Source organism: Triplophysa dalaica, chromosome 3, assembly GCF_015846415.1.
Source record: "Triplophysa dalaica isolate WHDGS20190420 chromosome 3, ASM1584641v1, whole genome shotgun sequence".
NCBI lineage: Eukaryota > Metazoa > Chordata > Actinopteri > Cypriniformes > Nemacheilidae > Triplophysa > Triplophysa dalaica.
In genome coordinates this window covers 13410250-13437051 of record NC_079544.1, presented here as the reverse complement: position 1 = coordinate 13437051, position 26802 = coordinate 13410250, and the positions used below count along the sequence as shown (strand labels likewise).

Genomic DNA, 26802 nt, shown 5'->3' with positions numbered 1-26802 from the left:
AAAATGAGAGATCAATCTGATCGAGTCTCTCTCGCACATTTTACACAGCTTACATTGCTACATTATAATAATGATGTTGTATTGCGCCATGACGTATTAAATCGTGACATGCATTTCACATCTGTATCGTATGGCGATGAGGTTGGCGATACCCAGCCCTCTCTTACTGTCTGCACTGCAGTTGTGTGTGTAATATCTGACTCCCGTGAGATGGTATAGTAATATCTTTAGAGTGGCTTAGATATAGCACCGCTGTGACTCTAACTGTCTCTGACAGAGAGAGAAAGAGGGGCAAGGACTGGAAGGTGATGGGGGTGCACGGTTGCCATGGAGACTGAGCCAGGGGCTGGCGGAGGGCTCACTGATTGATTTTGGTATTGTATCTGTGTGGCTCCAGGAACATAACCCAGTCTGTCTCACTGCAGTGCTGCTCAGATAGAAGAGGGGTGGGCATCTGCTGAGCAATGTAAACTCTTCTGAAGCCCTGAATAACACTGCTTGATGTTATTTTATTTAACACCGGTGTATGTTTTACCACATTTTAAGAGGGATAATATGTTATTGTGTATGCACTACAGATCCTTCGTACACATAAGAGATATAAGAGCATAACAGTGTTAAATACGTGGAAGGAAAACAGACGGGAACGACGGACGAAGCGTTCAGTGAATGGAAAAACTTACGGTAACTACTCTCACTATCACTGGCATTAGAGGTGACATGCTCTGAAATCATAACAGAGGGAAAATGGATGTTGAAAACCAAAAACTGCAGAACATGATTTATGAAGTGACTACAAAAAAAGAGAAATACCAGCCTTGACTTTCACTATGGAGGAGTGCACACACACTCCACTAGAGGGTCACAGCACACTTTAGTGTACAGTATAGTGGGCACAATACAGTGTGTACAATCCAGTGTAAGGTGTTTCAAGGCTCAATACACTACCAAATGAAAATATGGTCATGCATTTACTCATCCTCATATAACTCACAACACATCTGACTTCACTTTTAAAGAGATTTTTTGCATACAATAAAAGCAGCTACCAAAGGTTTTAAGCCCCAAACAATCAAATTAACCATGCAACATTCTACACAAACAAGCAGATATAAATTAAAGTCATGTTTTTGAGAAACACGATGGTGAGTAAATGACAGTTTTCATTGAATATTCTGATGAGACTGAAATCTAGAATATATAATAGCAAATAAAATTCAAAACTTTTGACACCATAAATACTTTATATGGCAGTACAGTTATATATGACTATATATGCAGCCGGGGGGAAATAAAAAAACCTTTCCAAATTTGAATTAACAGCATTTCTAGTCCAGTGTCTGATGAATTTCAACAAAATCGAATCTCAGGAGTGACATAGTCATCCAACAGCAATGTGAAAGACACACGGGTTTTCACATAAAAACTGCTTTTGAACTTTTCCTTAATACATGTCCTAAGATAACTGTTTTATGGCTTATAAATTAAAATTAACTTGTTTTCTTTGCCGTTTTTGAGGTCTGAAAAATACAGAGCATGTTCTGCAAATAAATGCAAATAGAAACAATATTTTTATTTAAAATTCAGGAGAAATATTGTCAGTAGTACACAGAATAAAACAAAAAAGAAAATTTTACCTAAACATATACCTATAAATAGTAAATTCAGAAAAATTGCAAATAGTTCTTAATGGTATCTTATGTTTTTCCCCGTCTGTATATTTTTAGAATACTGTAACATCAAATTCAGGTACTGACAGGAGATTCCACAACCACAATGGGACAGACAGCAAAAACCCTTCACCCACACCAATGCCACCAAATAGAGAACAGTGTGTCTGGTGTTTCAAACAAATACAGAAGCTTTTGGACTCTGGGACAAACTAAATGTGCTCTCTGAAAAGAAATCAGTATGAGCTATGTGATGGACTGAGAGATGTGAAAGAAACAGAGAGGCGATCTGGTCCACAGTTGACCAAGCGATCATCTGCGGTGAAACACTTACTCTGGCCTTTGGAAAGCATGTCGTCTGGATTGTCCTGTCAGCAAGGAAGCAACAAGAAAAACAACAACCACAAGAGTACATAGGTTACTGAGACATTCGCAGGCCTGTTCCAGCCACTAGGCACAGCAGGCACCAAAACACAAAGCTCTGGAGTCCGCTGTTATCTGATGCTCAAAACCTACTATTGTTGTGTCTAAAGAGAGATCTGATGCCTGTTGTGCCCAGTGGAGTAGTGCCCACCTCTGTCTTTCTGACCTTCTACCCTATTCTTGCCCAGCATTGAGCTGTGGTGCCACTTTTAGCAGCAGGACTGTCTGTACTTACGGTCCACATCGCTCGTTTCCTGCTCACTCGTCTCCTTGTTCTTGTAGAATGGGAACTTGCGGGAAAAGAGGTTCTTTTTACGCTTGTCATTGAGGGACTGCTGAGGAAGAGAAGAGCAGGGCAAAAGAAAAGAAGGGCAGGGAAGTGGGCTGTCTAATGTCCGTATGGAGAAAATAAAGATGACTGTTCTGCTCTGGGCTTTGTGGACCTCTGGTAGCTCGTACAGTTTCAGGTCAAAGGCAACTGTCATCATATGTGATTCAAGATGCATTTATACAACAGTTCTGGTTGCTTAATTTGATAGGACAAGTCATTTTTTTAAGGAGAACTGATATTTAATGTAACCGCACTGGGATGTTTCATTATCTAAATTTTTTTACTGGAGTGGAATTGGATCAAAGTTATAATAAAACTGAACAGAAAGAAAAAAGCTGCTCTACTTCACACAGTTTCATGTCAGTGTATAGCAAGTGCTTGGAAGATTTTTTGTCAGCATTTAGTAACCCTTATGTCATTTCATACCTGTGTGACTTTATTTCTTCTGAAGAACACAAAAGAAGATATTTTGAAGAATGTTGGTACCCGAACAGCCCCGGCACCCGTTCACTTCTATTGTAGGGACACAAAACCAGTGCAAGTGAATGGGTGCCAGTTTTCAACAGTCTTCAAAATATCTCCTTTTGTGTTCTGTGAGAGAAGGAAAGTCATACAGGTTTGAAATGATAGTATTTTCATTCTTGGATGAACTATCACTTTAACACTGTTGTATAAAAGCAATATCACAAAATTGTCAATTTCTAATAGATGGTGTAAACTGTTGGATGACATCACAAAGTCAGAATTGAATCTGGAATGCATGAAGAATGGACAAATAGATTTGAGCCATAGACCCAAAAGAAGCATCTAGCAGCAGGAAATCTCAAACACAAGAGAGAAAGCTCCTGAAAGCAGACAGATAGGGTGGCAGTATTTGCATGCGGGGTAAGAAGCTTTGTGAGTGTGCCAGAAGCATGTGGACGCATGTGAATACTTTGATACTGTAGTTGTTCTTTTCTTCATTGCAGCAACACCAGGACAAAAAAAACATTTGGATTTTTTTGTACAAGGGCAAGGAAATGCAATTCAGACCATATGTCTGTTTGGATAAATAAGACCACATGGCTGTAAATCTGTTACAGGTGTTTTTATGAGCATTTGCATTCTTTGCAAGTGACTTCCATTAAATTTACAATGCAACGTGCATTCCCTGGCATTCAAACCCATAAATTTGATGCTCTACCTGCTGCGCTACAGGAAGGGGGATTGCGTGGTTAATAAAAGGAGGAAAGTGTGAGGATACAGATTAGAGGTAAGGGTGCATTCGGATAGACAAGCAGTCAAACATCAATGGCAAGCGTATTTGTCCTTCGTTTTCCTATCATGCATTGCTTTCATTGGCATGTTAGACAGAATGTGCTGTGGCTAAAGGTCTGGTCTTTCGACCTCTATGTCTTAAAATGAGTTACTGATGCTTTACAGTACGGTTATATGTTACAGAACGGCCCCTTTCGGGCTTGCAGCACTTGCAGTTACACATGCTGTTAATTACGATCGGATCGTTCGTGGAAGACTTATTAGTTCATGACATCCAGTCCATTACCGTTCCACTGAACATACTGACTGAGCATTATTACATGTGGGTTAATATCAAATGGTCAAACTCTCACAGAGGTAGGAACATTACCATTTGCTATTTTAAACTGATTTTAAAGGCATAATGTTTTTTAAATGCCGTAACAATTTCTCAAGAGTGAAGAAAATATCATATTTACTCTAATGGACATTAAATCTATAATATTACAATGCAACGTTCCAAAAAATTGTGAGTTGCCTAGCTAGACAATGGAAGATTTTAATAGAGCCTATCCACATTCTTATGTGGCCTACTGATCTAAACAACACTTCAGTATAATTCAAAGTGGACTGTTTAACTCTTTCTTTGTTTGTGCAATGTTATTTTATGTTCAAAGCACTCCATCATTGTCTTTGCACCAAACTTTAAAACTAAATAGACTTAATTGTTAGGGCTGCTTGGAAAGCAGATGTCAATATGAGCATCTCAATAAGTTTTGGAACTGAGCTGAGATTTCATTATATTATATAAAACTGTTCATATGTGATATTATCAATAGCTTATTGTTTATGTAAGTATATGTATGTATTTATACAACATGCAGGAATGCTTTACTCACTACTTTCTCCCGTGACTTGGAGTTAAATTTGACTGTCTTTAACCTGGCTCTTTCCTTCTTCTCCACCCTTGAATGAAAACATGTTATGATTGCTTTAATGAAACAATATGTGATCAAAGTTGAGATGTATGACATTGCAAACACTGGTACTTGCTCTTTTTTTATAGTGTTTTTGTTTTATTCACCCACCTTCTCTTGCTGGGAATGACGCCCATCTCCTCCACCTCTCCCTGAGGAGTGACCTGCCGTGCCTGCCACCACTCATCGTCTGAAGCGTTCACGACATGCAAGATGTCCCCAAACTTAAAGTTTAAGCCTTGGCTGGGCAGCCCTGAATCCTTAGTTTTATCATAATCGAACAGTGCCCTGCAAAAACACAGTGAGCAGAGTCGAAACTGGGTCCATTTAACAGATTATAAACTCTCATACTTTAGGTTTAAGCACATGTGGCAAAGCAAGAGAAAAAGCTTTTAAAATGGCCACAAATCTCTGACTTAATACATAAACTTACTGAACTGTAAATGTAAGTCATATCATTTTTTTAAATCTGATTACGGAATTGGCATATTTGTGTTTATTGTATAGTGTCGTGCAGTGTCAATCTGGTACCTAACATATAATGATCTCTTCTGACTGGTCCTCAGTGATCCTGAGCCTGAACTGATGCTGCTGTTCATCATCTGCTCTCGGAGGTCATGGATCTTGGCCTCAAATCGGCTGTACTCTATAAAAAAATAACATCAATGTCCAGTGTTCTGCTGCTGGTCATGATCACAAACCCAGACAGGACGATCTAATCTTTGTTTATTATAAGAGAATGACTTACTAAAGAATCTTATCTTGTTAATGAATTACTTTAAAATGAATTAATAAATATATGTAAACATTTGATTTATTGGAAATTGAAAGAAATCTGAAAGAAATTTACTCAGGTAAATGTAAACATTGACTCCATGTAGGAGCTATTTAGGAAACTTTCTGTGTGGGTAGTGGTTGTTTTACAAAAGAGTGACCTCAGAATAATGTGACTGACCAATCGGAATCAAGCATTCCCGAGCCCCATGTAATAAGCATTCAAGACCATTTTATCGAACTTCATTGTCCCTAAAATAGCTAATATGAACATGTCTGCTGTTAAAGTTAAAAGTATATTGAACGTTTTTCCAGGAGATGCATAAAGAAGTATGTGTAACAGCACAATAATGTATTGTAAGTACAGGTTATATCATCAACTTTAGATGACTCAATATCCAAACACACAAGAACGAAGAAAACAAGGTTTATTTATTAACTCTGATCTTAGGAAATGAGTCAAATGATTGATTTCTTATTTATTTTGAATGAGCTCTCAAAATGATTGACGGTGACATCGCCCAACCGTAAAAGCGACTTACCTTCTGGTCTGTACTGGGCCAGAATGGTAACAGTTTGTCCGGCATTCTTCAGGGTTGCCGCTGCCTGTTCGTGAGTGGCACCGCGGAGGTCTATTCCATTCACCTGTGCATCAAGAGATCAAGCAGTGACAGTGATGTATATCACATGAATGCTGAGCTAAGAACGTCTGTTGTGTATGGTGAAAAACAGCCCTCTGATTTCAAGTACGATTTTCGTGGGCTGTCCTGGATACTCACAGACACCAGACGGTCTCCTTTACTGAGCTCTCCGCACAGGTCTGCAGGGCCTCCAGCAAGGATGAAGGAGATAAAGATGCCCTCTCCATCCTCACCACCCACAATGTTAAAACCGAGTCCTGTGGTGCCCCGATGCAGTACAACCTTCCTGGGCTCCCTGCATCACAGAAAGATACCAATCCAAATTGTGCGTTAAGGTACGGTGCAGACAATGAAAGGCAATAATGTCTTTTCGTTTTTTTATTCAAGAGTACAGGATTAGTGTATTTATCTGGCCTCTTGGAGGCACTGCTGTTCTAACTCAGCTCTGTAATACATCTTGCAACTGAAAATATAAGCACTATAAGGTCAAATGCCATTTTTATCACATTAGCTTCCTTGTCTAAGGACCATTACACACGACTAAAATACAATGGCATCTAGAATGGCACACATTCTCCTTTTGAGGCTACTTTGTGGATGTTTGATTGTTGATCTAATTTCAAATCCTCATTCGCATCTAAATGGACAGATTAATAGAATCGTTTGTTCTGTTGGATTACGACAATCTTGTTTATTCATTTTCTGGCAGACCGCCTAAGAGGCTTTGATGATGCATCCTAGTTTTAACAAAAATGAACCGACGCATGAAGTCAACAGGCTAAATTTGGAGCTTATCAAATCGCTAAATCGGCGATGACGTGTCTTGCCAGATTTTTCTATCTGTCTAAAGGTCTGGTGTTGCGTTGCTTTGCATAAAATGTTTTTATATGCCGTTTTTAAACTCTCCCATCCAGGATGACCAATTTATCTAGAACTTTTCTTTCATTTTGTCATTTCTAGTTCACAGCAGAGGATGCTGCTTTATGTGAGTGATATCTCACATTGACAGGATTCAGTGAGAAACTATAAAGACCTTGAGCAACAGAGGAGATATAAAGCAGGAGAGATATGCTGAAGAATGTCAAACACCGAGCTGCTTCCACCATGGGTGAGCACCTGTACATTTCACATCATTTATCTCCGGAGCATTATGCAGGCCGGGAATAAAGGATGAATATGGAGCATTGATGAGGAAGCAAGGAAAAACATTCTGGTTGCCAATTAATAACAAAACAACCAAGCAAAACCGTACCTGGTGACATCATCATCCCCCACCATGGTCTTTGGGGTCGGGGAATAGGGTCCTGAATGCACAGGGGGCAGCGGCTGGCTCAGATAGGTTGGGGGGTTGATATGATTTTCCATGTGCTGGGAATAGGCTGGAACAGAAAACAGGTATCAACATGAAGACGATTCAAAGAACAAGCATTTCTTGCTTGTTTTTACAGCTTTTCAAGTCCCAGGTTAAACTTGTCCACTATACTAACCTGCACAACTACATGCTCTTCAGGTGGCATAGGTTTTAAAGCACTTTGACAGTAAATGATATCTTGAGTTGTGCTTTTAGCACCAGGGCCTCCCCAGAGGCTCTGTTTACACAGACATCCATGTGGGAGAAAAAGACCTGGGGGTCATGATGAAACGGAGCCTAAACTTTTCTAAGGTGACCTCTGGGTCTCTCTAAGCAGACCGTCATCTCGGCTCATGGCAAAAAGATTACAGGACCACTGCGCCCGGTTGGTTTAAGCAAGCGTCGTTTTTGTTTGTATAATGATGAAATAGACATTATATTCGCAAAGTAGTTCAAATCTCCTCTCCTCACGTTATAAAATGAATGCTTCAAAAATACAAACCTATGAGAAAAAGTGGTTTCTTCCTAGTTACCACTGTACACTACTCTGACATGTGATCAGATAAAACAGTGAATCAGAAGCGATCAGACCTAATATGTGCTCTCAGAGCATAAGTATCAAATACCACAATATAGCATCTACTTCGAGAATAACATTATGATGTAAAAAAATCTAGAAATCTCATTTTTTTATCTTTTAATGTTTTATTAAGTCTATCCTGATCTTATTTTGCTGTTCCAGGCACCGATCACTATGAGCTCCATGATGATTGTGAGATAATTATTTAGCTCCAGGTGTCCCAGAGCAGCAACTTTCTATCCACAAACAGTACTGTACTGTGTCCTCTGACGTGAAGCTTAGCTGCAGAAACCTCTCTTCACTTCCAGGCAGAGCAGAGCGGTGCGATAAAAACGGCCAACAGATGGTGAAATGCATGCTTTATGGCTCTCCACAGCAACACAAATAGAATCTAAGGATACAATGACTCCTCTATACCCCTCCATACAAACCAACAGACAAAAAGAAAAAATATATAGACACTGAGTGAGAGAATTTCCTCTGTTGTATTTAACAAGCCTTACTTTTATTTTGAACTGGACTGCTGGTCGATGAGCTCACTTAAAAGGAATTATTTCTCATTCATTAACTCGGGTTGGTTCTCTGCGGACGCTGTGGCATCGTTCCACATGCTGCCTTCTCCCCTGCATTAGGATATTGCTGCTTGAATCAGCAATTCTGGCTTGACCATATGAATCCAGCCAAGATTGAATTTGCAAATGGTCTTTCACACCTAAAAGTCAAGCGGAGCTAAGCATCCTTGTCTCCTGACTCCACCGGGCTAGTGTCAGGGTTGCTGTGTGTGTTTACTAGCAACATTAAACTGTGTCTATTGTAGATGTGTCTTCACTGCTCCATGCGTCCATGTGCTCCAATAAACAGTTCCACTAGATATAAAATCCTGTCGTTACTGACTCACCCTCATGTTATTACATGCCTGTTTAAGGCTTAGAGGCAAGTGTGTCTAAAGGGACTTTTGCAGGGTATATCTGTGGATGCAGAGAGATCAAGAGCCCCTTACGATGAAACTGTATCTAACTGAGTGCTGTCGTATCACGTGTGTTTGTGTCTTATGGTGCCTCTGGGGTCAAGGAGTCATTGGAGTGCTAAGGAGTGTAGTGCTTGATTATGTATATGCACAGAGAGCACCAATGGGCCGGATAGGTTCAGCTTTCAAAAGTGGCTCTCAAAACAAGCCTACCAGGAATTTTATACAAGAGAGACAAGCACGTCCTCATCTTTAAATGTCTACAGGTACAGGGTGCTAGAGGTCAAAATTTGTGGGGCCATGAAAGCTAAAGTCTCTTTCACATGGCTTTTATCAGGCAATGGATCTCTAAACGCCAACATCTGCTGCTCTTACATTGATTTGTTGGTCTATGAAGAAATGCGTCTTCCACATCTGCCTGTTGCCTGCTTTTCACTCTTGCTAGCAGGTAAATGTAGTTTAAAACAATGGACCAATCAGATGGGTCTATTAATATAATTGCTGTTCAACTTATATGTGCTATTTTTAAAACCAAGGATGAGTCCGTTCCGCCAAAGACGAGTTTTTACGGCAATCGGTGTTTGTACTGTTATACAGAAGGTGGCGCTGTTAAACACCTTTGGAAAAAGTACAGAAGCTCTGAACCTTGAACATATATGTTTTGTCTGTTTTTAATGATTGTTCTGAGTGGAATCTGGGTGGAATCTTTGACCAAAAAATTTTAAATATCTCAGCTGTTTAATCAAAGTGAGGCATTTTTGAAGAAACCTACCCACATCTAAGGGGTGATAAAAAAGAACAAATGAATATAGAAGAATAGTTTTTTTTTCTTTGAAAGCTGAGACTCTATTCTTTCATTTGATATAAATTAATTACAGAAAATGTACTGTGAGCCATCGAAATTTATTGAAAATGTTAAAAAACGCTGGCGCTGGCAACTTTATTTTTAAAGGCTTGCGGCGAAAGAGTTAAAAAGGTCAGCAGCTAATGGAGTATGACCTGCAATCAATGGATTAAGTTTGACGTTTAGAGCTCAATGCATAGGAAAACCCTGGCACAGCTGATAGGCATTGAGGAAATTTTCATCTGTGTTCACCCTGACTATTCCATAAAAAGAGACAAATCACTATATCACACAAAACGAATGTTTTCCAAAAAGACACTTGCGCAGAGCCAGCCGGGTCACAGCCTGTGACATTATTTTGACTCGTTTCCCCAGGAAGACACACAACGGAGCATTCGTGCAGTTGTACCTTCACCTCCCCTGCACTAAGATAGACACGATGTAGACTTTGATGGCTGCTTGCCAGGCGGGAGTAATCGATAGTAGTTTAGTCCCCCCTCTGCGGCTATTAGTGCTCCCGCTGGCAGGCCAACGAACAGAGCACAGATCAATACGCTCACTGCCCGGCCTCACACCACAGTGCTCTGTACAAACAGTTTATCCTGTTTTTTTTTCACATTTCCCTGATTGCTTTGATATCACTACATTAGCATTACATGTGAATGTCCTGCAATTCCATGTTAGCGAAAACTGAATACAAATAATAGTGAGACTACTAACAGTCGAAAAAAATCCCCAAACTTCAGAAAGACGACCATCAAACACACTATGTTTATAGAAAATCACTTGAGGATGAACACTGTGGTTACTGTTAATTTTATCCCTATCAATACAGGCAGTGATTCACTTTATGGGAGCTCATGGGTGGTTAAACTCACAGTTGGTGATGTCAGGTGGGGCGAAACTGTCATTAACGAAGACACTGTTGGGTTTTGCCACTTTTAAGAAGACCACGTCTGGGGTATTTTTCAAGGCAGTCACGGCATTCTCATGGGTAACCTCTTCCAGGCAGAAGCTATTCACCTAAGACAAATCAACGCACACATAACTATTTAATATACAGTATGTTACCATGCATGACATTATCATGAATGAGAAAAAACAGCAAGTCCTCCTTACAGCAAGAAGTTTGTCTCCTATTTGTAGTCTTCCATCTTTATGTGCGGCTCCACCTTCGATAATTTTTGTCACGTAGATGCTATTGTCCCCGGGGATGTGCTGGTTTCCAACACCTCCTGCTATACTGAAACCAAGACCTGAGATACACAAGGAAAAAACAACAGAAAAAAATGATGAGGATAAAAATGTTATCAATTAAATATCGACTTTAACAACATCTGCCATTCTGAACATTATCAACTTTAAATCACTATCTTTAAAGTCAGTGAGAGCCAAATTATTGCATAAATTATAAGAGAAAACCGTCTGAAGCCAAGGGAGGGGAGTGTTTCCATGGCAACAGCAGCTTAAAGTCTTTACAGTTTTTGTGTAGAACACTGCGGCATGTTGTGGCTGGTCCGAAAATAGCCCGGTCGTGCATGTGTTTGCCTGTTACTCCTGATATACGTGTACGTTTTTCTTTAAAGGCATGTGAGCTGAAAATTTGTATGCTCTCTACTCTGATCAGATATGAAATCCAAGAAGTGATTTAGCAGCACTCCTGTTGCCTTCCCTGCATTACACTGAGGATTAAAGGCTCAGATCAACAATAAATGAACACCTCGAAAACTGCACATTTCATCTGATGTAACCAAAACTATTATTTTTGAGGAGCTACACTGTCAACTTCATTTGAAAAATGTATTCTGTTGATTCTTGTCCAGGTTAATTAACACATTTGACAAATTAAATACAAATATGTCTTTTAGTAACATATATGACATTATATTTACAAATGATTAAACTAAATTGCCTGTTCGTGACTTTTTTAATGGGCCATGATGACATGATGTCTTAACATTGTTTGTTAACAAAAGGTTGAAAAATCTTAGCTCCGGGACACGGTGGCCTGTCAGTAGCATGGGTTTCGCCAAACAGAACAATTCTCAAGAGTGGATCAGTACCAGCTGATCAAGCTTCATCTCTAGATGAAGATTTATAACACATCGTTTTTAAATCGCTTTTCTTAAATAATGTGTTTTGCATGTTAGCGGCTGTTGTTTACATATTCGCGTCTAAACCTGAGACATGGTCCAAAGAAAGGTGTTATGTTGAAACGTTAGTGGTAAACGTATCGATCACATCGGTTCTGAAGACTTGTGAGCGACGTAATTTCTGTAAAGCTTATTCATTACAACGAAAGAAAGTTATAGCAGTGTCTTTCTAGGTGAGTTCAGTGTTTTCTTGTATGTCCTAAGTGTGACAATACTTAGAGCGAATAGAAACAGATTTTGCATTTGTAAAACAATAAGGTTACGCAGAAATTGCTACTCACAACGTAATAACACCTGGTAGCTGATCTTTACATACCTTTCTGTCATATACAAGTACTCTGAATGCATAAATATCCATATATCCGTGTTTATGTCTGTTAGTATTATGCAAGCACATGATTAATCATCAATGGCTATTTCATACAGTAAAGGGTCAGCATATGTTGTTCTATCTGTGTTTTTGTCTTTTCCAATTAATTTGTATTTATGAACAAGGCATTAAGGTGATTTGTATTGCAGTTACTGTATGGTTTTGGTTGGGCAAGGCTTAACAGATGTAATAGCGCTCTCCACCATATTGCTTGTCTTGATGTCATCCAAAGCACATGTGTAAGCGCTCAACCATATTTTGCATTCGGGGACGGAAGCAGAAGCTCATTTGCATTTAAAAACGGCGCGTTTTCCATTGCAGCCACAAATGGCCATGTTCAAAATATTGTTATGAAAGATATGTGGTGTATTGTGAGCTGTAACTTTCTGAGAACAAGGCAAATAGAACAAGGCACCTTAATGCCTTGTTCTATTTTTACATCACAGAAAACCCCTGGGTAAGCGGCCCTTTAAAAAATCAAAAATAATATTTATGAATGTATGAGTAAAAAAACATTCAAACTCTTAGTTTCTGCAACTCTGAGGAAAACAGTTAACAATGTCAATGTGACAAGAAAACATGCATATTTATTTATTTATCAACAAAGTTACTAAACCAATGTGAAGTATTAACAGTGTTCAATAAAATGCAAGATAATCCAGGTTTAAAATAGCCCAGATTAACTATTTCAAGTGTAAAATTCAAAATCTGATGTAAATGCTTCTAGTTCAAGTTAATGTTGGGTGTACAATTTGGTATACAATATACCAATCAGAAGCGTTGCTGTTCAGTGACAGAAATGAGTGAGGTGGTATAACTGTACCTTTGGGTCCTTTAACGAGCTTGATCTCCGTGATCTTCTCTGACGCAGACTTTCTCCTCCTGACGTACAGTTTGACCAGTGACCCTGCCTCCTTCAAGGCCTCCACTGCCTTACTGTGGGTCACGTCCCTGACGTCCACCTCGTTCACTCGTAGAATCACGTCATTCACCCTGTGTGAAGAACAACACAGGTTTTACAGACACAGATACTAACTTGGACAAGTTTACGCGTTTATTTATTTCTAACCAACCCAGAACGGTTGAAACAGCACAGGGCATAAAAACGAGTCATTACCATCTTCAGTGATTTGACAGTCAGTGAAATGAGTAAAAGAAAGCGAATGAGCTGGGATTTAAGTGGAGGGTAAAACATGTTGACATTTTGATGGACAAGCGGTTACAGGGACAGGGTTGAACAAGTAAGAGGGAATGGTGATATCAGCTGATAAGAGGAGAAGCAAACTAGTAAATTTTGATAAGATTAAGATTTTATTTTACAGCACCAATGAAGCATAAACATATATTAAGAGAACAGTGTCAATTTTTATTTCATACTTTCCAAGATCTTGTGTCCTAAAATGCAAGTTATAATTATAATTTCTTAATAATTTTTTCTACTTTATGTAGACATACCAATCCATAAAAATAAATCAAGATTGAATGACTACAGCTTTACCACAAACACACTGTACATATCCTAGTTGTACAAACACGTCAGAATCCGAATATCTTAAGTATATTGACCACTCTGACACAAAAATCACACAAACAGTGACCCGTAATTCATCACACAACCCTCAGTGACTCATTGTCATTCTGGGAAAAAACATATTGTCCGCAGACTGTAAAAATAAGTTAATAAGCCGTTCAAAGCAAACTTAAATGATACAAATTATACATTTTGTAAAGTATTCAATAGCCTTTATGACAAGCGTTCATTAACTCTCTCTCACACACATAATTGAATGAGGAAATACATTGAGGACCCAGCAGCAGGGCTGACTCTTTACTCTCTTTCTCTTTCTGCCTGTCAGTGTGATGCAGTCAGCAGGACTGCTTTAATGAGCCTCTGACAGCACTGAAATACTGGAGGGCTCTATCGCTTAGTAACACCACTCCAACAGGACAAATCCATTCATACACAGTACAATGCATGAGGAAATATATTACAATGCATGGTCAGTGCATTACAACTTCAATCAAAAGCCAATACATATCTAGTTGATTTAAATTGACAGTTAAAAAAGCATTTATTAAAGCGCATCTTCCTGTACTATAAACATGCAGCTGTCCTCAAAATTATTGGAACTCTTCAATGTATGAATGCCATTTCATTACATACACTGTACAAATATGAAACCAAGTTGTTACCTGTTTTAAATGTGACAAAATCACATCAAGCAAAACCATTCCAAATTTTTTTTTTGTGATAGGATCAAAAGAATGTAGACATCAAAATGTGACATCTAGATTTGCTTGTTATTTGACAAAACATTGTTATTTATGGGCAGTTGTTCTTCCCTAACAGCTTTCTCTCTTCTGGGATGGCATATGTTGGAACAATTTTGTGGGCATTTGATCCCATTGAGACACATGAGCCTCAGTGAGGTCATGAACTAAAAGCGCCTGGCTCTCATCCAGCGTTCCAACTCATCCCAAAGGTGTTCAGTGTGGTTCAGGTGTGGGGTCTTCCATTTTAGAATGCAATAAAATGTTTCTTTATGAATCTTGGTTTGTGTACATGAGCAATCATGCTGAAACAGAAAAGTCTATCAAATGTTATCGTTTGCAATAGCATTAAGATTGTCATTGTCATACTTTTTCTGTCGTTGGTTCCCATTTGATAGAAAAATATAGAATACAGCACTGTAAAAATTTTTACTTGAATATGTTCATCTTACAAAGGTCATTAGGTTACTTGTAAAATACATTTTTTGTAGAAGGAGCCAATATAATATTTTGTGTGTACTGAAGAAAATTTGTCCTCAGCGTGTTGCTAACAGAGATTATCTTGTTGACAGAATGTAGATACTCAAGTTTTTGTCCAAAACTTGCAAAATGATATAAACTCAACGAAAAGTTCCAAGCATGCATTGTGGCATATTTAGTTCAGTTTTGAATCACATTTTTATTAAATTGTTTAAGTGTTTGCTAACTTTATTTATGTAGCTGCCTGTTGTATTAACAGTTGTGTTTTAATGAATGATGTTTCATGATTGTCACCATGAATTATGTTCGTGTAACTGGTGCTGAGGTCTAAGTGCATAACCCCGTGCTCCAACCACTGAAAGTTGATTCAACACAAACTGCTTGAGCAATTATTGAACCAATGTTTTGGTCTGTCTTCATTAGACTTATGTCAGGGCATGTCTATAACGTAATACAAATAATATAAGAAAAAATCATATTTTGGGTTGGGTGGAAATCTTATAAATTATTTCACATTGGTTCAGCTGATTTTTCTTTTTTTTGTAATCAGTAGGAAAATTTAGTTGAGATAGACTACTTCATCAAAAGTTGAGTAAGCAAGAAAACTATTTTTTGTAGTTCTGTGGTTTTAAAATCTTTTGCAGTGTAGAACAGTAACAGGAAACATGAGTTTGAATCTTACCGTAATCTCCCGTCCTGAGCTGCAGCGCCCCCAGGGATGACTTTAGTGATGAATATACTAGGGTCTTCACCAATGTGAGGGTTATCTGTGCCACCAGCGATACTGAAGCCCAGCCCTGAATTTCCCTGTATATGGAAATAGAAAGCTGTCCTCAGAGGCTGGGATTTCAAAATATCAACATCCAATTTGTCACTGACTCATCTGTCATGTTTCTTAAATTAATATATTAATATGATATTTAAAGCCACATTTGATTATCGATAAACCATAACACTCTACATCAGTACTGTTGCTAAAGTATAACCTACATATCACAAATAATGTACAGCATGTTATTAAAATAAACAGTGATGCATCAGCATTTTTAAAAAGAGCAGATATTACCCATCATACTCTTAATACAATAAAGACTAATTTAGTTTCTACCTTTTACCGTACCACTCAAAACTTGTTTGCAGATCAATACTCAAGACTCAACAAAACTCAGTAGAGTAGATTATAATCTGGATTTTCAGGCAACACGAATGAACTACTTTCAGTCATCGTGCAAGACGAATAACATTAAGAGATGAATGAGCGCAGACTACGTGCGCTCAGCTGTGCATTTAGCCAACAAGGCAAAAAGAAGCAGGCATCAAGTTGAGCTGGCGACAGCTTGTGGAGAAGATTTGTTTATTTATGCAGAGTTAATAAATGTGCAGTACAGAGCAGCGCTGAACTGGGTCACAAAAAGCAGATGAGAATGGAGGGGGTGAGCCTTAGGCAGAGTTGGGGATTAAGTCTTGACTGTGGAAGGCAAGATGGTTCTCATTTTTGCTCCCTGGTAACTCTACGGAGAGCGTTTCTCGTTCTATCTCGTCTGCTAATGGCCCTGGCATTTTATTCATGCTTTGAGTTAGTACATGAATTCTAACTCAATTGAGTATTTCAAGCATGTGCTGTGTTGCTGCATGTACTTTAGGATGGCAGAGGGAGATGTACAGACAGAGTAATCAGAGTCTGTGTTGAACACTAACTGTTAAGAAAGGATTAAAACCGTTGTTTCAGACTGTAGATTCCACGGTCCATCCATGAGACAAGTGCTGTTTATTAGTGATCTGATCTGTATTACAGCAAAGACACCGACAGAGAACAAAATTAACACCACTCACCCTTTCAAGCGTAATCTCCTCATACTCAAAGTCAGCCTCTGTACCGTTAACCTGTGAACAAAACAAAATATCAGGCACAAATTGTGTATTTTAAAAGTCACATTTGCCGTCATTTATTCTATACTATAACAAGATCAAGTCATGGATAAGTGTGAAATGCTGTCTGTTGGATTCAAAACAGACATGATGTTCATTCATAAAAACGTATCAATACAAATAGACCCATCTGCTGTAACCCTTTTCAATCACAAACACTGATTTGCTTTCCCTTCTTTTTTTTTTTAATAGAAGCATATACTATATGTTAGGTAGCTACTCAAACGGCACATGATTACAATTTCGAATCAGCTGGTAAAACTAAACACATTTGGTTACTTTGAAAGCCAACACTGTCCATACAACCATAATGTGGCACGTGTTTCATAGAAACACACTTCATCAAGACGGACTGTCTCTTCGGCAGTAACCAAAGGACAACAATAAATTAATCTCCTTCATAAAATAACATTAAAATGAAAATCCCACGCCTGTGCAATTTTGTGACCACGATCAAGGTGTTCACACTACGTTGTGAGCCGTGCATAAAGACTGATTCACACAAACTGCATAATCAGCTTAGCAAATAGGATGCTTCTAGGGTTGAACACTGCGTGGTTCACACCTCTGCTGTTAACACTGTAACCTGTGAAAATGGGTGCTAATATGAAACGCAGTACGTGTGATACTCAGAGAACAGTGACCTACAGCTGTAACTTTGTGCATTATATATAGCTGTGGAAAAAATTAAGAGGCCATTCCAAATTTTAATTTAATCATCATTTCTAAATGTATTGTGGTCATTCCAGTCCAGTGTCTATTGAATTTAAACAAAATAAAACCTCAGGAGTGACAAAGTCATCCAGCAGCAATGTGAAAGACTGACAAAATGACAAGACATGAAAAATATGATAAAAATCCAGGTTATCAATATATTTTTTTAACCTTTCCTAAATATATGTACAAACGTTACTATTTTTTCCTTAAATAAAACTTTTCTTTGCAGTATTTGAGGTATAAAAAAAATACAGAGCATCTTTTATGTTATCTTGACCTGGAGAAACAGGTTTCATTTACTGCAAATAAATTCAAACAGAATCAACAAATTTATTTGAAATTTGTTAATAATATTGTTATATATATATATATATATATATATATATATATATATATATATATATATATATATATATATATAACTTTCAAACCGATAAACAGTTGGTAAATCAAAAAATACATTAAGAAAAGATAAACATAGACATGTCAAGGTGGTGAAATATATCCATATATGTCCAATTAAGCTCCCTGATGGCTCATATAACGCATCATTCAAATCTGATGTCCTAAGAGAAAGTATGCACACTACTAGATTGCAGAGAACATCCAAAATATTGTGCTGCTATTCTTCTATTCTGCTATTGCTTTGTCCTTATGTTGTTCCAATTGCTTCTAGTGTTTTAGTGTTACATTTCATAAATGACATAATGTATATCAATATATACTTTAGTTCTAGAATAAAGTAAAGAGACACATACCTGTGTACATCTACAGCGACAAACTTAAAAATACAAAACTGAAGTCTATCCAATGATGGTGCAATGAATGCAGTCAAAGTAATTTTCTATAATTCAGCTTTCATTACGTAATGTACTGTATACAGGAATTTGGCCTTGTGTACTCATTAGCGCTGTAGCTGTCCGGTTTGCTACAGGTCTCAGCACCATGGACAGTGCCACATTTCAAAGGCCAATCTGAACATTGACTTCATTTGCACAGGTACAGCACATTATTAATCATTAATTTGATGGGGATTCATTGGTGTTTATTGATTTTCTACATCATAGCTCATCAATCTTCAGACCTTTACGTAATTCAATAAATTCAGTGATAGACATTCGTCTGATTTCATTCTCCAACACCGCCATCAAACATTATTCCCTCCCTACTTGCCTTCACAACATAATTTCCACATGGAGTCAATTACCCTCCCCGATCACAGAAGACCAAGCGGCAGCGAGTCCCGCGAGGCTCCGTATGCTCCTCACAGTGAGCGCCGTTGCTGAGGCAGCATGAGCTAAAGTGAAGGTTGTGTGTGAGGGGCCAGAAAAACAGACATGGTGCCCCCGAGTGCCACAATCAAGACTACTGACCTTATTACTCCACGGGCAGACTCAAGGGAAATGAAGCGGAAAACAAATGAAGGAGATGTCATTTCAGCACAGTGCTGAATGAACGCCACACTTGACTAATGGACCTCGGAAATGATATTCAAAGCGTTTCGCTAATGTTAAACCCTAAGACACTAGGGGTCAGCGACTTTATAATGGAGAAACTAGCACAAGAAATTACTGCGGATGAACTATCCACGTTCCGACGTACATTTTTAATGATAGTCAAGTTGCTAGTAAACATGTTTACAGTAAAATTAGGTGGGAATGCTGCCTTGTGTTGACTTAAAAGTCCCACCGCAAAACCTTTTTCCAATTTTCCAACAACAGACATAACTCTCAGAGTTCCATGAATCTGAAAATAGGTGTAAATGAAAAGACAAAATGACACTTACATATGGGGCTGAATCCAAACTCTCTGTATTAACCACGACAGGAGGCGGATTTGCCTGTAAGAGAAAGTGTTCCAGTTAACGCATCATATTTTCAGTTTCATCCAAATTGCACCAAGAGCCAAATGTGTTTAGTAGATGCAGTAACTACTGTAAGAAAAGCCAAAGTGTTAAGCTTGCAGCGTTCTACGTAGCAAAGGTACATTCACTTACTCTCCACATGACGCTACATATACCAGCACTGGCACTCGCACCAGATTAATACAACGCAGCCAGCATACGTACGTACATGCCGTTTTAGACTGCAGGACATGCAATGCTGAAGCATAAATGCTATTACGTGCCCAAAGTAGCCTAAAATTAAACCCCTCTCAAGCTCCCTCTCTTGCTCGCTCGAATCGGTCTGTCTGTCTTTCTTTGGGGCTTTCCACTTCCTCCGGCTGGTCGACACGCAGATGCTATTAGTCAAGGAAAGCAGTCATACTTTACCCGACTCTGGGGCTGATAATCCTTCAGCCCCATCAGCGAGCAGTGGAATGGCAGGGATCAAAAAATGACCAACAGAAAGAGAGCAAAAAAGAGGGGAGGGGGGAGAGTGAATATAGAGAAAGACAAAAAAAAGACCTGTGACGTCGATGGAGGGATGACAGCGGGCTCCGCGGGGACAGTGGAGATTGGGATCACGGGGATTATGAGAGTGGAGGGTGGGACAGCATCTGTCTGCTGAACAATAGCATGGAAGGGGAGAGGTCAGGTCACATACACACACAACAACACAACAGCACAGAATTGCATAGGACCCCCAGATGAGATGGGTGCAGGTGGGTATCTGTATGAATGAAAACTTGAGGGGTCACAGTGGGGAGCTGAAAGATGCTCCGTTCATTTATCTAAGAATTACAGATGAGTGGAAAATAGAAAAAAGCATGAAAATGAGATGATGTAATGTAAATGTAAGGGTTGTTACTGCTAATGTTATTTGAGTGTTTTGGGGGAAACGTCTTCCCTGTTTCATGGTAAATCATAAAAGCCTTGCACGCTGCAAGAGTGCAAATTCGCAACACTTACTTCTGCATACAGTAGATGCAGATGGTATGAAGCTGGAATCCCAAATTACATGCATGAATGTAAACTTGTGTGAAAATAACTCCTGCTGCTTGTTTACTGAGCTGTGAGATGAAAAGACAAGTGGCAGAAGCTTTCTCTACAAACTCATGGGCTTTCACATACTGTATCACTATGACAGGGCAGATGTCCACGTCAGACTCTGACATACAGTGCAGTCTGGAAGGAGGGGCTTGGAAGAGTTTGTCTTTCTGGTTGGCCCCCACACTCACCCCTCACTTAGACCACCTCAGCCAATGATGAACAACATGAATAGACTTCATGAATTTACTTTGTAACTATCTGGAAGAAATGCCTTGAGGTAAATCAAGAATCGATATTCGACCTATCTATATCTTGAATTCAATGTAAAATATACAGACGTTGTCACACATAGCCTGGAACAGATAAATGAATCCTGAGAAGAATAAATGAAAACGTTTGTTTTAAAAAAACATATTAATGGTGTGTACAGGAAAAACTCTTTCTTGAGGTGCTTGTCGAGGTACTGTATGTTCAAAATGACGCAAGTTTCTTGAATGTAATGCATGTTACGATAAAGACAGCAGAAGGGTTCTGTTGTGCTTTCAAGTGAATACATTTTATCAGACATACAGCTCATTCTGCCCGGACAATGTATCTGCAGCTCACATATACTATCTAAAGGCAAAATATCTTTTAACATTTTAGGCCATGCAAATAAACGATGTTTATATTTATTTTAGACACGGCACACTGTAATATTTATTGTGAAATCAGAGAAATCACTATGAAAATCTGAAAATGATGCGGAGACAAATAAAAAGGCTTATAATAATAACCGATACACACATGCAAGGTCTGTTGAAAAACCTTCATTAAGCGTGACCCTAACTGAAGGCGAGAACAATACTCTAGGCACTTTGTCATAGTACCTCAACCCCAAACACACAGAGACTAAAATTAGAGCTTGTCAATAGCATCGACTGGATTCCCACTTTACCCGTCCACTATAGACCTTTAATTGTGGGATTAATTGCTTTAAATGGATTAACATGGAAAAACATTACATCAGCAGATGTGCTTGAAAAACAAGCTGACAATACATGACGTTTGAGAAAAGATTCCATGCACATATAATATACAAAAACTCATGTTTATGATAAAAACACTGGACAAATTGCAAAGAAATTAAGCATAAAAGCTTAATAGAGCGACTATAACAATATTGGATAGTGACTTCCATGTCAAGTGGAGCAGATCAAATTCAGACGCCGATGAATAAAACCAACCACTGCAAAAGCATAACATCAGCACCACCACTAAAAAGATATTTCGTATACCAATCATAAACCTGAGATCAAAGGAGGAATACAATTCTGATGACACCACAGACAGCAGAAAAGAAGCCGACCCAATGATCAATGAAGACAATGTCCAAACACGTTTCCTCACTTCTTTAACATACCTTTTCAAATGAAACCAGGGCCCTGAGAGTGTCAACCCTGCCCGAAAACCTCTCCCCCGACCCGCTAGATTTAGCCGTGCTCTTGGTGGGACTTTTCTTCACGCTGTCACGCAAATTAAGGAACTTGGTCCTGGTCTTTGCTATGTTTGAAGGAAGGGTGCAGGAGCTGTAGCTGGCTGGGTGGATGTAGCCATCCGGGGTCACAATCTTCTGGAGATGCGATTGTTTGAGGATTGAGGCGGGCAGCACGTTCTGCCTGAAGTTGACTTGTGGATGCGAGGCGTTCCTTTTCTCTTGAATGGACCTCTCGCAGCTTTCCGCCCTCCGTCCGGCGTACTCGTGGCCGGAGTAGAAGGTTGTCATTTTCATCACATGGACAAAATGCGATGCAGCGGTGTCAAGCACGAGGTCGACGATGAGGAGGTGTTTTGGTACAGCACCTTGGCTTTGTGCAGGGAAATTTAGTCCAGGCAGTCATGTGCACATCGACCCTCTTGCTCTCTGCATCTCTAGTACACCGTTCCTCTCAACTCTTCGCATTCTCATGCCAATTAGAGAGCTCCAATGGGCACAGCCATCAGGCGTGGAGGGGCTTTTTCCTGGCATGAATAATCAATGCTGAGCTCCGATTCACATACAAAGCCAGCCCACAGAAACCATGCCAACAAGAGACAGCGTCTTTATCCTAGCATGAGTAAGATCCATATAGTGAACACCTTGTCACCTACATATCCAAAGATGGCACTTGCGATATTTATCATGAAAGAGAAGGGTTCATCATCCTTTAAACAACAATGTGGGGGGATTTTATCTCATGTTCTATGGTTTCACAGTCAGGTTGAATGTAATAACATCTAAAACTAATATAATTTAATATTAAAGTAAATTAGATCTTGATGAGCTAAACACGCAGGCTTGTTTTAAGTGGGCCACTGACTGGAAAGAAACATTGGAAATAGCATAGAAACTAATGCATATTACATACGAACACTTTGCGACAGATGGTATGAAATAGAGTATGAATGCAAGGATCTGTCCTTTGGGAAATCTATTACCAATAGATAAATTATACAAAATGATCTAGAATAGCAGGGTTGACATGACAACCCGGATGATTGGATTGGAGGCTGATTTTATAAGTGGATTTAAATTGATAAGCCTGAGACTGCTGGGCTGTTAATGAGCACTGCTTCAACATTTGCATCTGCTCTGATGAACTTCCACACAATCAGCAGGTTAAACCCTTGTTTGTGTTACACTGCCAATCTGTAAAATCAGATTTCTGCACGGAGGGGTGAACATTATCTATTTGCTTGTACTTCATTAAACAATAAAGATGATAATATCACGATAATCGTGGGTCCCTTAAATATGAATGAAAATATATATCCATATTATGAGCAATTGCACATGTCACAGTGGATTGCAAGTATAAAGAATTGTCACTCAAAACTGCAACTCCAATGCCACCTACTGGACATACACTATACACTGCACTCAATTTTGCTTTAGTGATCTTGACCAATTACAAAAGACCAACAATAATAAATGGACAACACAAATTTGCATCAAAGAGTCCCTTTGAAATGTTGAAACTGACTGTTATTTGAACTATATAAAGTACATCTATACTTGGTCCAAATTAGATGATTCTAGTTACCTTTTCATATTATTTTACATTTTTTTTTAATTGTGATAAAAATGAACTAAAACCAATGGAAAATTTGCTAATGGTAGTATTTTTCTAATACAACACGACCTGGATGTGTACTTTCCAGCCTTCGTACATGGTTCACACACACACACACACACACTGTACATTCTGAAAAATATGTAAACATTTATCAAACATATTAAAGATAGATCAACATAAATGATAACATGTAAAGACTGTCCCTGAAAAACATTAGAATATTTCAAAGGAAATGTTTTGCTTTTCAGAACTGGGATTGTGAATTCCCCATTGTTTAGAGATGGTTTTTCCCTTTTTTCTATGTTTAAGATACTTGTTTTATGAGACATAAACAAATATTTAGAATTACTAAACATTCTGAATAGCCTGTAACTCGTAAGCCAGCCAATATCTCACATAGTATTTCTGCAGTATATTTTTATATTTTCCTTACATTTCCCATTCTTCCATATGTATATTTGTTACGGTTTGCATGATTTGTAAAATGAAACAACAGTTTTCTATACTCCCATAAAAAACCTCTATTGACCTTACATCTACAAAATTACTGACAGTACAGAGCGGCCTTGCGCACTGTAAAATCTGGCACCTTTTACATGAGCTGCAAAACTTACCGGACTTGCTCTTGACACAATACAGTCGGTGAAGGTATTGAGGCGAGTAAGGGTAGTGAGCACCCGATGCCAGCGGGACGGGCTCTGTTTTGCAGCTTCCTCAGAAGAGCTACGTATGGACCACTGCCTAAACCTGGGTCCACCTGAGCTACCATGGGCCGAACTGTTACTGCTGCCACGACTTCCCCTGGAATACGGGGTGTTTCCACCGAAGATGTAGTTCATTGCTGCAGATGAACTGTTGATGTACGCAGTCAGCTCTCAGAAGCGTGTCGATAACAAACACAGGAAAACAAGTCGGGCTGGAGTCTGAGAGCGTCTCCAAACAACTTCCTTAATTATGAGTGTGGCTTCCTGTGCTGGGCATATCAGGAGTTTTCATCTGAACAAAGCCTTAAGTGTGCCGTGTCCATACAAAACTTGATCTGTGAAACGTTAACAACCATCCAGCGTGGTATCGGAGCAGATCCACCGCTGAACACATTCCAAGCGAAGAAGAAAGTGAATATTTCTAAGCAAAGTAGGCTGCTCTTTCATCAGTCATGAGTAGATGGGGGAGCAGAGTCAAAGATGGTGATCACTGGCTGGACAAATTACGTGCTGGCACTACTTTGTCTCACTGAAGCCATCTGTGCAATTCTCTGCCTTCAAGATGCTAAATTTGAAGGCCATCGAAAGAATAACAGCTGCCTGTCCAAGTCCAATTGGAAATGTCTCTCTGCCCAATCAACACTGCTTTCAAGCATAAAAAACTTGCTACAAAGTGAAAAACTGGATGCGCATAAAAACATTGGAGGAATAAGTTGTCAATAATAACTTGAGACCACCAAAAAAAAACTACCAACAGCTACAAAACCCATAAAGTGAGTTTGTGTGTAAACATACAGAGTATTCCACATGGCCAGATCAGATGGTGTGCATGTAGCGCCCGATCTTTACCCGCACCCTCTCCAAAGAAACCACAACCGTTCAACAGCTTCGTAGATGTGCCACAGGTGCCGGATGAGTTGGCTGATTTTGTCACCAGGCTCTGCCTCCACTCCCCTGGGAGCTTAAAGCCATGGCAACTGCTCGCACATCTAAAAGAGCCAGAAGGATTTCCCGTGCAGGCTCCGGTCCCCTGTCTCGCACCAGAAGCCACAGTAAACACGCAATTCAGCATCATCTGTTGACATATTCATTAGCGCACTAGAGCTTACAGCATGGACTGGATGGTACGAAAACATTGTCAGTCGAGTGTTAACACCATGCTGGCTCAAGACCTGTGATAGTGTCTCGGACCCTCAGATAATCAGATAAAGGGCCTTTTTTGCATGTCAACACCATTGATTTACACTGAAGTATCGGCTTTTAGCCACCAAAACACCACCAAAGCTCCTCCTCCCTGCGAAGCTATTCCAGTAGATATGGCAGGACATCAATAATACCTAGAAAATTACCTCTGAACACACCGTCTGCATGTCTAAAGAGATCACCCGAAAACCCATTTAGAGTCACCTCGCAGAACCGAGGCATCCTGTCATCTTGCTAATTGACAAAAAGACCATCACACTGTAACACAGAGTGCTGCAGGAACTCCATGGACATAAAGAAAGGTTACATGCTAGAACAGACAACTCAGTGTCTGTAAAGAGTAAAAAGAATGAGATAACGAAAGGCATGTGTGCTGGTGCAACAGAAACATCAAGCATTAGTCATGCCAACTTTTGTGCTCATTGAATGGGCACCTCGCGTGGGATATTAGCTTTCAAATCTTCCATAGGCCACACAAAGGCAGACAAATTGGGCCAGTCATTGATGAGGTCAGACTGCTGGTCACCTTCTAAATAGATAATGAAAGTAAAGTCATGATCTACTGATGTCATTTTAGCTATTCCTGTGACTGTTTATTCCCCTTATTCAGTCTTCTAATAAAAGCTCATTCAGTTTCGAGAACATGAAAGTACAGCGACTAATAATGTCCTCGCACAATACTGTGACCCATAAATCATTAATCCATCAATATATGGATCGATTGCAAATTAGATTTGTCTCACAGGTTTCCAACTCCAACACATGTATGGTATGGTTCAAAATAAATCATTGAGTTTATGATCTGTAGATGTTTAGTGGTTAAAGTAGATTTATTAAAAATTTCTACAAACAAATTGTTTCAAGGTTGTGCCCGAATTGTTTAATTTAGATTCGTCTTCCTATCTGGCCTGGACATCTGAATTGTTTTTCTTTACGGATTTGAGAACTGAATTATGAGTTTTCTGGAAAATGTAGACATGCTGAAATAGTCAAAGAAAAAGTTATATTCTAAACTCTTGGTATTGAATTTTTTTAATGATGAACATATCAATTTGGCCAAAATCCATGATGCCATATGCTGAATCTGCGGGTGCAGATTCAATGTGGGCGTCTATCTAAACACTGAAAGGGATAGATCACCAAAAACTAAAAAT

The 26802-nt window shown here is 39.1% G+C and overlaps 1 protein-coding gene across 15 annotated transcripts in view; it reads right to left on the bottom strand.

Annotated features, from left to right (window-relative positions):
- Nucleotides 1-26802, bottom strand: part of dlg1b (discs large MAGUK scaffold protein 1b) — an 86702-nt gene that overhangs the window by 7606 nt on the left and 52294 nt on the right. For 4 of the 15 annotated variants that reach the window (XM_056744002.1, XM_056744011.1, XM_056744007.1 and 1 more), the window contains 14 exons: nucleotides 19501-19554; nucleotides 16902-16952; nucleotides 15751-15875; nucleotides 13141-13310; nucleotides 10914-11050; nucleotides 10673-10817; nucleotides 7305-7431; nucleotides 6191-6347; nucleotides 5954-6056; nucleotides 5169-5283; nucleotides 4749-4925; nucleotides 4560-4626; nucleotides 2329-2428; nucleotides 684-725 (listed from right to left, as the gene is read on the bottom strand). In XM_056744002.1, the coding sequence (XP_056599980.1) occupies nucleotides 684-725; nucleotides 2329-2428; nucleotides 4560-4626; nucleotides 4749-4925; nucleotides 5169-5283; nucleotides 5954-6056; nucleotides 6191-6347; nucleotides 7305-7431; nucleotides 10673-10817; nucleotides 10914-11050; nucleotides 13141-13310; nucleotides 15751-15875; nucleotides 16902-16952; nucleotides 19501-19554 (1570 nt within the window). Of the gene's footprint in view, nucleotides 1-683; nucleotides 726-2004; nucleotides 2039-2328; nucleotides 2429-4559; nucleotides 4627-4748; nucleotides 4926-5168; nucleotides 5284-5953; nucleotides 6057-6190; nucleotides 6348-7304; nucleotides 7432-10672; nucleotides 10818-10913; nucleotides 11051-13140; nucleotides 13311-15750; nucleotides 15876-16901; nucleotides 16953-19500; nucleotides 19555-20121; nucleotides 20221-24355; nucleotides 24627-26802 lie in introns of those variants that run through there. The other 11 variants (XM_056744008.1, XM_056744013.1, XM_056744010.1 and 8 more) reach the window with 9 other exon arrangements.